Source organism: Polyodon spathula, chromosome 3, assembly GCF_017654505.1.
Source record: "Polyodon spathula isolate WHYD16114869_AA chromosome 3, ASM1765450v1, whole genome shotgun sequence".
NCBI lineage: Eukaryota > Metazoa > Chordata > Actinopteri > Acipenseriformes > Polyodontidae > Polyodon > Polyodon spathula.
In genome coordinates this window covers 19,374,447-19,390,915 of record NC_054536.1, presented here as the reverse complement: position 1 = coordinate 19,390,915, position 16,469 = coordinate 19,374,447, and the positions used below count along the sequence as shown (strand labels likewise).

At 40.1% G+C, this 16,469-nt stretch overlaps 1 protein-coding gene across 13 annotated transcripts in view; it reads right to left on the bottom strand.

Annotated features, from left to right (window-relative positions):
* The window catches only part of LOC121312817 (microtubule-associated protein 4-like), a 128,506-nt gene that overhangs the window by 5,742 nt on the left and 106,295 nt on the right, over positions 1-16,469 (bottom strand). For 8 of the 13 annotated variants that reach the window (XM_041244615.1, XM_041244609.1, XM_041244603.1 and 5 more), the window contains 6 exons: positions 15,113-15,396; positions 11,546-11,638; positions 7,968-8,036; positions 3,876-3,957; positions 2,172-2,284; positions 1,562-1,730 (listed from right to left, as the gene is read on the bottom strand). In XM_041244615.1, coding sequence (XP_041100549.1) covers positions 1,562-1,730; positions 2,172-2,284; positions 3,876-3,957; positions 7,968-8,036; positions 11,546-11,638; positions 15,113-15,396 — 810 coding nt within the window. Of the gene's footprint in view, position 1; positions 99-1,561; positions 1,731-2,171; positions 2,285-3,875; positions 3,958-7,967; positions 8,037-11,545; positions 11,639-15,112; positions 15,397-16,469 lie in introns of those variants that run through there. The other 5 variants (XM_041244606.1, XM_041244605.1, XM_041244610.1 and 2 more) reach the window with 5 other exon arrangements.

The following is a 16,469-nucleotide window of genomic DNA, read 5'->3' as shown; positions in this document are numbered from 1 at the left end:
AGATGGGAGTGAGATAGGTCAAGAGGGAGCAAAGGGGGGGGGGGGGGGGGGGGGGTAGTGGAAAGGGCAGGGTGATACCACATAGCAGGGTTAGATGCCTGAAAAATAAAAGTTAATACTGTTTTGAGGATTAATGGTCATGGATGTTTAAAAAAAACAACAAAAAAAACAAATGTAATAATCAAACAATGGACTAAATCAGAATAAGTGCATGATGATTAATTAACGAAGTTAACAAATTGCAAAATAAATGATATGAATGAACAAAATGAATGAACGGATGAAGAGGGAGACCCTGGTGTTTGAGAACAGTGAATCCCTGATTAGCCCATCTGAACTTGATTGGACTGGACTGGACTAAAGTATCTTCTTTAGGATCTGATTAAATCCTAGTGGATTCTGCCCCTCTCTTGCTCCTTCAGGCTAGTTCAGAGTAGCTCAGAAACATGGAAGCACAATGCTGCTAAATTAGGGATTGAGTACAGGGATGGAAATAAGACTCCTATTTCATACACACATTTCATGCAGTTACACCCATTCCAGGTTCTACTACAACCTTGACTAGACAAAGTGTATAGGTAACAAGCTCAGGTGTGTCTTGCTAAACTCCTAGTAAAACCAGGAATGGATCACACTGCTATACAATGGGAGTAATATTTCCATTACTGTATTATAATGTATGGTAATAGACACCAAAGCTATTCAGAAGAGTATTCCATGCTCATTTCTTAAAGCGTTATTTAGTGGGTGGGTGTTTATGAGATTCTGTAGCAATACTCTGTTACACAGTTTTGGCTGGCTGACGTTTGCTGCCAGTGACAAACAGGTTTTTCTTTGTAAATGTGTATTTATTTTAAAGTGCTTTAGGAGGACAAAATGTCTACTAATAGGTTTTAATATAGCATCAAGAATGCATGCTAACTGGACCCGCTGCCCAGATTGCAATGCAGGCAGTAAAAGGGATATTGTGTGTGAAAACAGTATCAGTGACTTACAGTTGTTTACACTCCATGAACCTGAAAAACCTTTCAGGAGGGGCTGTAAATCTGCATTTAACAAATTCCATGCTTAAATATCCTTTATAAACCACTGTTTACTGTTTAAACTTTTATATACAAATGAAGAAAAACAACTGATTCAGTGTTACAGTGAGCTTGATATTTCAAATTACAGTGCTGGAAAAATCTAAGGAAGACCCTCTAAAACAAGACATTTTCGGTTATACGATTAGTAAAACACCGAATCTAGTTTTTTAAACCTTTACAGCCTTACTTAGTTTCTACTGTACGGCGAGCTTCATTAGACAGTATCTTATCCAAAGGTCACTGCACACTAAAGCTCATGAGCAGCTCAAATGGGAATCGTTTCTTGGTGCCGGCAGTCTGAACTGATCTCATCCAAGGCGCACTGCTCTCACAGTTCCACACCACAGTCTTTTACATCCCATCTACACGGAGCTCAAGCACTGTGACTCTAACCCTGGCCTGCACTACAGTGCCCCTCGCAGGTCAGTAACTCTACAGCCTGAAGCAGGCGGGGGACATAAGCAGGTCTCACTTACTTGTCTCTGGGATGTGGGGGTCCAGACCCTTTGTCTCTCTCGTCTCCCCGGCGCAGGCAGGAGTCTCTCTTACTCCATTCTCCCGTGGCTCGCTCCCTGGTGGAGCTACAGTCAGAGGGCCACTAGGGGGAGCCAGAGTTCCCTCAGTTGCCGCCTCCTCCTCCTCACCCTAGAATACACAACAGCGGGACAGTGGGGTGTCAATAGGTGGATGGGAATGAGATGGAGGACGGGTAGGTCGATGTCATTATAAAAGTTTACCACAGTAAAAGAATAGCCTCAACAGTTACTGGCTGAAAGCATGTCAGTCAATAGGGGAAGCACCTGGCTGGTAAAAAGGAGCTGAAGTAGTGAGACAATTTCACCCTCCAAGTGAAATGACCAAGCTAACTAAAAGCACGGCCTACAAACAGGTATTTATTACCTACCAGAGATCATGTTTTGAAATGAAAATACATGTTTGCTAACATAGGCTTCTTTCAAAACTACCCATTTGAGACCGACACAGTGAACTGATGTGCACGGCATGTAGAGTCTGTGGATTTACTTTGTTAGCTACAATCACTTTAAAAGCAAGCAAGCCTACTTACAGTACAGGGCTGACCCTCACCTTCACATTGCCGCTGCCTGGCTCACGCCCCACGTTGTCCATGGAGCCTATCTTCGACTGGGTCTTGTCTTTTAAGTTTGTCTTGTGGCTCTCGATCTTCACTTCACCACCACCTGAAACAGACGCAGCACTTAGCACCTCAGCCAATCAATGTCAGTCAGAAACTAAACACTGACATTTTATAGCCCATAAAGTTTTGTAAGGAATTTGGGAAAAAACAGGCATACCGTTTTTTTTGCTCTGTGGTCCTCAAATAAACTTCAGAATGATCTGAAGCTCAGCGTTTTAATATCTCTAAAGGAGTTTAAACAATAAATTGACATCTATGTAGCACATTATTGCTTTGTTTGTAGCTCCTAATGTGTTCTTTATTTTTTAATTTGTTTGTTTGTGGACAACAGAGTAACAACACATGAACCAGAAGAGACAGAAGACCCACAGACATACAGAGAGGCGCTGCAGTACCTAGTTTGTGATTGATTTGACACACAGACATACAGAGATGCTGCAGTGCCTGGCTTGTGATTGTTGTGACACATAGACCATTTTTTGCAGTGAAATGCAACTAAAACTGAATTACTTTTATTGGCTCTAAAACAGCATTAAATAAAATCCCACAACCAATGACCTTTGGCAGCCCCCCCATTAGCTCTTCGCATGCTGTGAAAAGTCTTGGCGTCTTATTTGATTCTACTCTTCGTTTTCAGCATCACATTTCAACTGTAGTGAAGTCTGCTTATTATCATTTGCGAAATATAACATTACAATTCAGCAATCAACACCAGACAGAAATCTACATCATCACATGGAAAACAACACAAAAGGATGGAGATGCAGATGGATCACATTAGTTTACTGTAAAGCTACGTCTTAGTTGGTGCTTATCTTGGCGAGAGCCGAGTTCAAATCAGCATGAAGTTCAACATCTACTCTCATGTAATGGAAATCAAGTCCATTAGTATCTTACAGAATCTAACGTAGAAATTTTAATTCATGAGTTTGTTTCATTCTGTATGGACTATTGTAACGCCCTATTGGCCGGTCTACCTTGTAAACTAATCAATCACTTACAGAAGATTCAAAATATGGCTGCATGAATTCTGACAGGTAGAAAAAGATTTGAACATATTACACCTGTCCTTGCCTGCTTGCATTGGCTTTCGGTGAAGTATAGAGTTATTTTTAAAATGTTATTAATGACATTTAAGGCTGTCTCTGGAAATGGCCCTGCTTACATTAATGATATGCTTTTACCTTTTGTCCCTGGACACCAGTTGAGATCTGCTGATGCTGGGCTTCTGGTGACTACAATGATAAAAACGCAACTCTCGTGGTGGAAGAGCCTTTAGTCATTATCCACCTGTACTATGGAACAATCTTCCAACTGAAATCCATAAAGCGGACTCAATAAATGCTTTTAAATCAGTTTAAAACACATCTTTATGCAGAGACCTTTTTGCAGATTGGGACGGCCTATTTTAGAATGTTGTTAATATGTATTTTATTTATTTATTTTATTTATTTATTCCCATTTGTTTTTGGATGTCTTGATATTTTATTGTATATTATATTACACTATTGTAAAGTATATTTATTTGTCATGGGAAGCACTTTGGGATGCCTTGGCATGAAAGGCGCTATACCTAATAAATTTGATTGATTGATTGATGTGACACACAGACATACAGAGAGACGCTGCAGTACCTGGCTTGTGATTGATATTCGTCTTGGAACCACATTTCGATGTGACTTTGCTCAAGTCCACTTTCTTGTTGAGAATTTGCACCTGCATGTGTAAGAAAGAGACAGTTGAGGTACAACATGCAGAACTGTGGCTACACAGCACGCCCTATCCACACAAGACAATGTGACCTACAACACCAGTTCTTAATTCAAATAATAAAACAGAAATACCATTTACTTCTCAGGCTCGCCCTCTCACACTCACTCTTGCATGCACTCAAGCTGCTCTTCGGTTCTAGCTACATATGTAAGACTAAGTGTCTTTACAAAAGTAAGAGCTAGCACCATCTAGTGATCTGCAACTTTGGAAACAATATTTCTTGAATTCTGCTGGCAATACACTGCTGTGCTCTAGATGGTGCTGGTGCTTACTAATAAAGATACTGATCTAACCTACATTACACATGTCTATGGCAGGCAGGAAGAACTGAAGAGCAGCTCCTGAACTCATTGTCTAAGCACTCTGACACAGAAAACTATTTGAAAAACTCAACAGTTGAGTATTCACACTGACACCACACACACACACACACACACACACTCTCTCTGGGGGCAGCTCAGATACTTGAAAACAATTCAAATGGAACACAGTAAACATACTGTCATCAATAACAACACCAGTTTTAATTCAAATAATAAAACAAAAATGCACACAAGACTGTTTCAACTGAATCAAGAAAATAAACTCATGAAAGTAAATAAAAAGAAAGATAAATAATGCATGGAGAACAAAACAAAAATAATGAACTACAAGGACACACTGTACTGACAAACAGACAGTCTGCATAATGTAGTCCCCAGTCTCTCAATGAATTCTCGTGACAAACGATACTACCAGCTAATCGCAAAGCATCAATCTGAAGCTCCTCCCCCCAATCACACAGGGACCAGTGTGCTCACCTACACGAGTTGACCACTGTAATCTTGCAGTTTTCTCCTGGTTCTACGACGCACTTTATTATGGTATGCCATGTTTATTATTATGTCTTACCATACCTCTCTGGGCTTTACAATGCTTACCTATTCTTTACCAAGCTTTCACTGTGCCTTATTACACTGTGCTAGACTTACATAAAAGAACCCTCTGCTCCAATGTTCCCTGCGCAGCACTACTGTGAATAGATTGCAATCTGACTGAGAGCACAGTAATGCAGAGCTTTACAGTAAAGCAGACCAGTATGAAACACAGACACCACCAGTGTAAGAACAGCAGGTATGCAGCCCTATAGACTGCGACTCCAAACCACCACAGTGACACTGCACCCAGATGTGTGTGTGTGTGTTAGTGTTGTTAGAAAGACTATCACATCTTTCTGGGGTATGTGGTTAAAAGGGATACAAATATATATATATATATATATATATATATATATATATATATATATATATATATATATATATATATATGTGCACCGTTTTTTACTGCTGAACCGTCCTTGTACAAGGGGGTCCCCCGTCCCCCAACCTTCGCATTCGACCCTATGTTTACTATTAACCCCGTAAGGTTAAAACCCTCTTTTGGTCTTTTTTTTTTGTGACCGTTGCTAATTTATCTTTATTTTTTCGATTCTTTTTAATTCTTTTTGAAAAGAATTTTAAGAAGAGGGGAAGAAGGAGGTTTATATTCTTCTCCCCTCTTCCTCCAAATATGTTGTTCTTCTGGTATTGTAAACCAACTTCGTTAGTAGTCGAAGAAGGTCATGAGTTACCTTTTGAGGAGAACCAAGAAACATAACAGGACTAATGTCTTTCTCAAACGAAAGGCGGCACCAAAGACAGCCCATGGACATTCATCTTGTTAAGATATTGTTGAATTGTTCGCTTGTGAATTTCTTGATCATCTTCTCTTGAAACTTGAGTGAAATCTTTTGCAGTAATCTAAGGATTTTGCAGGCTGCTCGAATGATTCTTTTTCCAGATTTTGCAGAAACATTTCTTTGTCTTCCACAGTTGCAGTAGTTCCTGTTCTCCAGTGTTTGTCAATAATAGCCCATACAGTGCTTTTCGGTAAACCAAGTTAGTTTTTCTGCAATTTTTCTGGTAGTTTCTCCTTTCTCATTTAATTGTATCGCTGCCATTTTGATATTATTTCTGAACTTTAGTTTTAACCATTTTTGTTGCTTTTTTAATCACAAATTTGTAATGTATTTTTCAGCACTTGATGATTATGTACAGTATCTATTCTATAATTATCATCGGGTGTTGGTTTTCAATCATGATAACAGTCAGAAATTAGCAACGAATTGGTTTCATACTAAATATTTTGATTGCCCAAATACTTTTGTCAAAGTATGAAATTCATTTTTGCAAGATTTTTTATTTTATGCATGTTATGTAATAATTTGATGTTTTATTATGAAGCTGAATAATCTCTACTTTAATTGATATTTTTCAACAGAACAATTAGAAATGATAGAAATGACATTCTTTGTGGTCTGTCTCATTTTTTTAAACTGCCCAAATACTTGTGTCTGTGACCGTATGCACAAGAAGTCTTCTGTGAGGGAAAGATCTGAGACAGTGGAAGGGAAACGGTTGTTTCCAATGGAATCTGGGGCATTGTCTGAAGTAAATGAGCCAATGAAATGTAATGTAGACAATAAGCATTTCTGATTACATCTCCTGAAGGGTTGAGGGGCCTTATCTCGTATGTTAGCCAAGTACCCGTCACTGGGACCTATCAGTCCAGGGCTGGAAATAAGACTCCCATTGCATAGCAGTTTGATGCATCCCTTGTTTTACTAAGAGTTTTATAAGACACACCTGCGCTTGTTACCTATACACTAATCAAGCACACATTAAAATCTGGAAAGGGTGAAACTGCTATGCAATAGGAGTCTTATTTCCATTCCTGCAGTCTCACCTGGTTTAACAAACTTGGGCATTTCTGCCTACGTTTGTAGTTTCTTCAATTAGAATTAAACAGAAAGGTATAAACAGGACAATCCAGCTGAAGCAAAAGGTATTAAGGCACACTACTAGTTTCAGAGACAGTGTAAAGAGAAACTGACTGATATACACCAATAGTGTCCGTGTCCTGAGAAGTAACTATACAGTAATTACTGAGAACTAGCTATACAGTAAACACTGGGAAAGTCTAGTTCACAAGAAAGTGTGCCCAACCTCTTTCGGGAAGAGGCATTTGCTATAGTTTAGCCAACTTTAAAACACAGGTCCTTTGCGTTACTGCAGTTAAGATTGGTTCATACTTCAATTGCATGGCCGTTGTTTGTGCTGATTTCTAGTCTCTCTAGTCATGCAAGTGTCAGGTGATCCAAGGGAGACTGGTTGCCAGAGCTGGATTTTCTCAGCTCTAGCTGGTGGTGTTGAACAGTTGTCTCCCAGTGGTTGCAAGACTGAAGTGTAAAGCAGCCTTTAGGGTATAGGTGTGTCTAAACGACGAGACATGATGTGAGACAGCAGATCGATGGGAGAGGCAGAGATAGTAAATCAGGAGATCTTTAAAAAAAAGTTTACCACAGTTACTCTGCAGTTTTCCCATAGCCCTCTCTGGGCTTCACAATGCCTGCACTATGGCACCCTTTTACAAGATGAGGTTCTTACAGTGTGATTAAAATCAACGTTAGACATGCAGAGAAAGGCTTTCAATGTGACAGACTCAGAGCAGAGATGACTACACTGTGACTTAGATTAACAGCAAAGGCACAGAGATGCTTATAGTTTGACTGAGGTGATTGGTAGAGGCAAAGAGATGATTACAGTGTGACTGAGGTGATTGGTAGAGGCAAAGAGATGATTACAGTGTGACTGAGGTGATTGGTAGAGGCACAGATATGCTTCCAGTGTGACTGAGGTGATTGGTAGAGGCACAGAGATGCTTACAGCGTGACAGATTAATTGTACACATACAGAGAAATGCTTACAGTGTGACTGAGATTAATGGCAGAAATACAGAAAGAGAGATGACCGGCAGAGGGAGAGAGAGATGTCTTACAGAGTGTCCGAGATAGAGGTACAGTGCTACTGGAGTGATAGCAGCCTGGAGCAGGCAGCTGGTAAGACAGGCTGTAGTGAAATGGGATGGTTACTCACACTAGGTTGCTTGTAGCCGATGGTGCTTTGCGTGCGGCTCGGGGGAGCCGATTTTTGTGCTTTTGAGACCTGCGAAAAACATCCACTGGCTTTATTGGAGAGGAACACACAGCTCTGCACACATTACAACACATCAGAGCAGACACACATATATAAATATATCAGTATCTATCTATCTATCTATATAAGAACATGATCTGCAACTATTGTATGTGTATCTAATATAGAATTATAAATGAGTATTTACTACAGATTAAAACACAATGTCCTCAAATACAGTATGTCCTTTTCTAAATAAATACATCAGGGTCAACAATTAAGTAATTGTAATGTCATATTTTCACTCACTGTGTGTGAGTGTCTGTCTGTCTATGTGTTTTTCATCACTGATTGAATGGAATGTACTCTGCTTATGTCTTGTGACTTACTTTACATGTATGACTTTACATCTTACATGACACATACTAATACATGATATATATACTATATTCTGTATATCTATATCATAATATATATATATCGATAGATCCTATATATTATATATATATATATATATATATATTGTTTTTTTTTTCCTCTGTGAGTTAATTGTTTCACTGTGCCTTCACATTCCTTTTTTTCTCACACTCTCCGTGCTACTTACCCCTCTCCTGTCTGTCAGTTTCTTTCTTGTGTTCCATCTTATGTCTCCTCCACACCCTATCTCGAGGTCCAAATCGTAATATTACTTTAGGGCTGGCTTGATGTTTATTTTTCAGGACTCAAAAACACCATCACAAATAACTCTTGCTGTATTTGCCTTGGGATCTCCATTGGAACACCATGAAAGCAGTTAATTAAATCAACAGGTTTCACTGCTTTTCTAACCAGCTGAGCTGACAACATGTCGTGATTGAGTGGGGCAGAGATACTAGTATCCAAAATCAACTACAGGAAAGATACCAGTTTAATTTGCTGTGATTTTCCTCAGCTTGGATATCGCCACGTGGCCACATTTAAATCAGTTGCTGGTCAGAAGCAAAGAATACATTGAAAATTGTCACATTGAGTAGCACAGGGGGGTGAAATTGAGCTGTCACGAGTCACATCCCCCAAAACCAGACAGAAGGCACATTAAAACACAAAGCAAGCGCTAGAGGTACTTGACTGGCAGTAGCAGTGTCTGAACTCCTGGGGTGCGTCTCAGTCTGTTCAATACAGCAGCACTGTCCCTATCGAGGTTAGTTCCTTTAGAGAGAAGGAGGCAGCTGGGGGTTCTATTACAGCTGTGCAGATACTGATTACCTTTAAAAATGAATAATGTAGCTAATAATGTCATGGTTTTCTCACCATTTGCAGTCAACACATTATTAGTTAGCAATCAATGATAACAGGACAATGTCTTCCAGCAGTGAGAATTAATACAATTATATAATAGCTTGTCAGAACCCAACCTATGTTTGTTTCATCCATTTTCTTTTGATCACAGAACACAAAGTTCATTGTACACAAGTATTGAATACGAGTCACTGAACTGCAGAATAATAAAGAAAATCTAAAGATTGCTTTTAATCAAACAGATGAAATAAAGAGAAGACAAATAACTGCAGATAAAATCGACTTAATTGTGGCTTGTTACCCCTAGGTCTCTGTGAGTCGCTTTGAATAAATGTGTCTGCTAAATGACTAATTCAATAAAAAAATAACTAAATAATAACAACAACAACCAATAATAATAATTATAATAATAACAATAATAATAAGTTCAGACAAGTCATTTTATGAGTTCATGCTGCCAGAAAACATTATCATCAATGACTGATACTTAGTAATGCGCAAATAATAACTGCAAATAATGGGGAAAGCATAATTAGGTGTTTTGCAGTGAACATGTTTTGAGCAGGATTCTTTTTGTTTGAATTAATACCTGCTGACTTAAAACGCGATAAAGGGAACTGCTTGGAAAATGTGAGTATCTGCACAGCCCTTGTTTCCATTCATTGTGAGGAAATCTTCACATCCCCCATTCTACTATGGGGCAACTAGGGGGCTCACGCGGGACAAGCGAGACGTGTTCCACAAGCATTTCACCGAGAGTGGAGGAGAAGGGGGAGGTTCACCAGGACAGCATTATGAACAGGTGTGACTTCAGAGGGCTGTTTCTCGAGGGCAGTTAACGGAAATTAGGCAGGTGACACTGGAGGCTCTTGTGTGAGCAGACGCTCCTGGTTAAAGAGGCTGGGACTTAGAGACAGGTATAGTGTGTGAGCTAATGTGTGTGTGTGTGAGCTAATGTGTGTCTGTGTTAGTGTGTGCCAACTGTGTAAGTGTGAGTGTGTGTGTCAGTGTAAGTGTATGTCTGTGTGTGTGTGTGTGTGTGTGTGTGTGTGTGTGTGTCAGTATATGAGTGTAAGTCTCTGTTTGCCACAACCCTCAGGGAGTAGTCCAGGGATCTTGTAAACCATGGCTTGACATTATTTTACAATGCTTACTTTTGCATTACCATGCTTGCACTGTGCTTCACTACAGTTTGCTGGGCTTTTACTATGGGAGACATTTATAAGGATTAGTGAGCCTCTGGATTCATCAGTACAGAACACTGGTGAGCAGATTAGTTCAGTTAGTACACAATACATTAATAAGATGTCCATCTGTTTCCATCTGTTAGGGCATCCAATTACAAGAGACTGATCTGGTCTACGTCCTGCAGCTTTGGTCATTCATCTCCTCAACACAGACTGCTAGGTATAAATTATGACCTATTTTTATTCATATGGCATAAATCACTACATCTCCCTGCAGCACATCAGCACGTAGTAACATGCGTGTTTAATGTGCTTGCACAATCCAGGGTGTAAAATATTAGGAAAGAGAACTCCACTCAATACTGCAGAGCTATATAGAGGTCTAAAGGAAAGAACTGCACTCAATACTGCAGAGATGTATATCGGTCTACGTGAAAGAAAACCGAACATTGCAGAGTTTTACAGAGGTCTATAGGAAAGAGAACAACACTGCAGAGCTGTATACAGACCTACAGGAAAGAGAACTCCACTCAAAAGTGTAGAGCACTCTAATACTATAACACAAGAAAGAAAATCCACTCATAACAGCAGACCAGTAACTAATCTAATTTACACCAAAGCAGTAAATATTTTTTTCCTGGACTTTTATTATATTTAGTGGTTGGTGTCAATCAAAAAAAAATATTAAAATAGACCCCAATGTAACAACAAAAGTAGGTTGTGTAACCTGGAACTAAAAATTGCAAGTCTGAGAGCTGAATGCTGCATTAAAAAAAAAAAAAAAGTGGGTACCGCAGAAGAACAACTTAGAGCTACGTTTAGAAACACTAAAAGAAATGTAATAAACAAATTCAAATGAATTCCAGCAGCAGTCTTTTTCTTCAGTGGTGAAATGAGTTTCAATTCACTTACTTAGAATCACTCAATTGGTAAAGGGTCGAGGGCCTCCTAATGACCCCATTAAGAGCAATGTTCTGATTGGGTTTTAGACAGAGGTGTGAACAGTGAAGTCAGGCTGTGTTTGAACGAGATGGAAATGAGGTGTTGGTTAAACCTGTGAGACCCAGTACTTACATTCCCACCACCAGGAACATGCTTGATATTGTCCTTGGAGCCACAGCGCGAAGTGACATGGCTGTAGTCGTTTTTTTTGGTGACTATCTGAACCTACAATAGAGCAGCAGAGCACAGAGGGTGAGGGGTCAACCAGGGGTCAGGAAGTTAGAGCAGGGAAAGAGGGAGGGAGAGGGAGGGAGCTACAAAAGCAGGTTTTCACAGGTTTCAGGCAGCACACAACACTGACACAAATGCACACATTTACACTGCCTGGACTTTCTATTAGGACTGCCCAATCGAAGAGTGCGGAGCATGTTCTCCTGATAGATACCAGGGCCCTCGATTGCTCTGGAAGGCCAAACAATTGCTGTAGTTTTACAACAGCATTGGTGCATGTGTAGCATGATGGCGATGGCTGCATTCAAAAACATAATGCACCAGAATTCTGCTTTACCAGAATTGTGCGCAAATGACAGAGACTTCTTGCATGGTCCCCTCGATCCCCAATTGTGACAGGCATTTATTAAGCATATCTGGGATGAACTTGAACAATGTGTTCATCATCCCATGCCTAACCATACGCATCAATTGCGTGAAATATTGATGTCTGAATGGATCCCTCTGTGGAGTCTATGCCACATCAAGACTGTGATCGGGGCAAACAGCGGCCCATCCTGATATTAGGGACAGGTCCTAATAAAGTGGCCAGGCAGTGTATACATCTGCAGAGTTAGGAGTCAGTCAGGGGACAAATACAGCTGGGTTTATTTAAAGCTGTTGCCAGTGTCTGCATAGAACCACAGGTCTGGGATCAGACTCTGCAGCCATTGCAGTCACTACAAAAGCAGCTTTACCACGAAAGAGAGAACAAACACTGTTCAAGAGCTACTGCTGTTTGGTCCTGTAGATTGCAAACCTAATAATTAACAGTAATACACCGTTAAGAGCAGATTTTGAAAAAAAACAAACAAACATATATACACACATGTAATTAATATATATATATATATATATATATATATATATATATATATATATATATATATATATATATATATATACAAACTGGAGGAAATTCTGAGCAGAGCTGTAAAGAAGAGTTTAAAATACAGCTTAAATGCAAACAAGCAAGCACTACATTCCTTGATTAAGCACTGGCTCTGTAGTATCAGATGGAATAAAAAAAAATAAATTAAAAAACGGTTTATGGAATTATTTATTTAGCTACAATCCCTAAGGGCAGTGGGAGGTTGTTTCTAGGAACCCAGCATTATCAGAAACAATGCTTCAAATCACTAGAACGCACACATTACTAGGAGTCCACTCAAAATTCTCAAATCTGTTCGGACAGGAGCCAGTGGTGATTTTGATCGTCATTTATTTTTATGTTTGATCCACTTTATAGCAGCAGAAAATATAGAAAAGAAAAATCCAAAAATGTCAAAAGGCTACAGTGGAGAGAGGGCATTCACACAAAACTCAAAAGATGGCAGCTACCCCAAAATCGACAGTAAGGAGATAAGGCATGCATGCTGCCTACGTCTTCAACAGCACACTCCACACTCATCCTCAACTGCCTAATTCCTGCGCTCTAGTAACATCTCAACCACTTCTATGTCGGAAAAAAAAAAATAACAACAATTTTATATATATATATACACACACACACACACACACACACACTGAGTGTACAAAACATTAGGAACACCTGCTCTTTCCATGAAATAGACTGACGAGGTGAATCCAGGTGAAAGCTATGATCCCTTATTGATGTAACCTGTTAAATCCACTTCAATCAGTGTAGATGAAGGGGAGACAGGTTAAAGAAGGATTTTTAAGCCTCGACACAATTGAGACATGGATTGTGTATGTGTGCCATTCAGAAGGTAAATGGGCAAGACAAAAGATTTAAGTGCCTTTGAACGGGGTATGGCAGTAGGTGTCAGGTTAGCCGGTTTGAGTGTGTCAAGAACTGTAACGCTGCTGAGTTTTTCACGCTCAGCAGTTTCCTGTGTGTATCAAGGATGGTCCACCACCCAAAGGACATCCAGCTAACAGCAGGCCAGTGGTCGAAAACGGCTCATTGATCAAAGAGGCCAAATGAGGCTGACACGAATTGTGAAGAGAAACAGACGGGCTACAGTTAGTTAACTGACAGTCCAGTACAACACTGGTGCCGAAAGACCCATAAAAGAATGCACAACTCGTCGTACCTTGACACGAATGGGGTATGGCAGCCGACGACCAAACAGAGTTCCACTTCTTTCAGCAAAAGACAAGAAACTGCGGTTGCAGTAGGCTAAAACTGGACACCTTTAGGACTGGAAAAACATTGCCTGGTCTGACGAATCCCGGTTCCTGCTGTTTCATGCTGATGGGACGACTAGGGTATAAAGAAAACCACACGAGTACATGCATCCATCATGCGGGTGTCAACATTGCAGGCTGGTGGTGGTGGTGCGATGGTGTGGGGTATGTGTTCATAGCACACATTGGGCCCCTTGATAAAAGTGGAGCAACGTTTGAATGCCACAGGATATCTGAACATCATTGCCAATCAGGTGCATCCCTTCATGGCAACAGTGTATCCATCTGCTAATGGATTTTTTCAACAGGATAATGCCCCATGCCACAAGGCTAGGATTGTCCAGGAATGGTTCCACGAAGATGACAGAGAATTCAGCTTACTGCAGTGGCCTGCCAAGTCACCAGATCTCAATCCAATTGAGCATCTACAGGATGAGATGGAACAAGCTATTCGGAGTAGAGGTCCATTAACAGCCAACTTGACACAACTGTGGGAAGCATTGACACCTTGTAGAGTCCATGCCCCCAACGAATTGAGGCTGTTCTAAGTGCAAAAGGGGGTGCAACTCAATATTAGGAAGGTGTTCCTAATGTTTTGTACACTCAGTGTGTATATATATATATATATATATATATATATATATATATATATATATATATATATATATATATATATACACACACACACATATATACATATATAGACACACAGTTAATTCTCATTAAAACAAACTCGGATCAGACGAATTTCCTGATACTACAAATATTCTACATGGTCCCACCCAAGTTTAGCAATCGCTTATTGCAGATTACTTCTTATAATACAAATTCACCAACACAAACTTCAGTTAAGCGAGAATTATTTTGGAGCAATACTAGGAAGAAAAAATGTAAATAAAATGAAATCACTCTAGGGATGACTGCTGCTTTTTTTAGAACAGCAATCCACACTTAACCAAGCTGCTGTTTCTTCACTTAGAACGGTAAATTAGCCCAATTAACACCAATGAACCTCACCAGTCGAAAACCTGATCCAGACAATCAAATAATAGAATACATGGGTTTGTGCTGCTCTAGTGCCAGTTGCACTGAATCACAGACACACCGCTGCCTACTTGACTGTAAATATCCTATGCTGTCAACTTGACTAAGTATCTTGTTTCCCTTAAAATGAATTCTGGAGTGAGATTACAATCCTTCAGAGTTTGTGCACCTGGAATGACACAGAGGGGAAAGCGTGCAGCTCGCGCTGCAGTGCTCCGGGGGCCAGTCTCCTACCTTGCCTCCCCCTGGCTGGTACTTGATGTTGTCAGTGGAGCCGATCTTTGATCTCACGTTCTTGATGACAGGGGTCGGGGTGCCTGCTCCGGCAGCACTGGCGGGGCGGGGGCTGGTCTTGGGGGGTCCTCGCTGGGGGGTGAGCTTCTTGTCGGCGGTGGCAGTGGGGGTTGGGGTTTTGGGGGTACGGGTGCGGTTAGCAGCCAAAGGGGTTCCTGGGCTGCTGGGGGTGGTGGCGTTACTCCTGGAGCCAACTGGAGCCACCCGTGGCCTACTAGGGTCTGCTGAGAGAAAAATAAAAATACATCTAAAAAGTTCAGCGATAACTAAATAATTGCAGCAACCCTTAGAAAAGTGCACCACTGTATTTTGCTTAGTATTTTTGCAGTTTTACCATGACTATACTATGCATTTACCATAGTTTACCCTGGTTTGCCATACAATACCTCGTTATTCTTTACAATGATTACCCATGCTTTATCATGCTTTACCTCGCTTTGCTATGCTTTTACTAGTACTAATAAACTTTTATGAGGGAAATGAGGAGGCCATTCGACCCATCAGTGCTTATCAGGTTCCTCGTTGCTGACTGCCAGTTTTTCGATTTGACGGTTCTTAAAGGATCCCAATGACTCAGCATCAACCACATGACTAGGTAACCGATTATTATTATTTGTTTATTTAGCAGACGCCTTTATCCAAGGTGACTTATAGAGACTAGCCCTCACCACTCTCTGTGTGTAGTGTCTCCTACCCTCTGTCCTAAAGTCTATCTCCACTTAATTTCCACTGGTCCTGGCTGCAGTTAAAGTATTAGTTAAGGTTAACTATAGCGGTGTTTAAATGCACAATTCACGACAGTTTTCCTCACAATGTGTTTGCCATACTTTTCAGGAAATGACTTGCTATGTAGTTCTGAGTTAGGAAAAAAAAATCATCCGTACCAATGCAGATTACTCAACTCATAGTCATTTAGGGGAGGGGATATTTAAATGTCAGCGTCTGCTTACTAAGTAGGACCAGAACGACTCTGAATATCGTGAGGAGAGTTTCATGTGTTGCCATGAAGATAAAAACATTTAACAAAAGAAATTAATTCACATATTGTCGCGCACATTCTGAATTAAGCCGTGCATAGCTACTTGTTTATCTGGTTACCTTTCCAACACACACACACACATACAGTTATATAAAATATAATTTCTACTAAGTACAAGTTTTACTACTTAGAATTTATATTTGTGTGTGTGTGTGTGTGTGTGTGTGTGTTTTGACTGTTTTCTAGAACTGCCTTTTAAAATACATGTTTCTATTTTGAATATAACCTACAATATTCTATTATTTTATATATACAAGC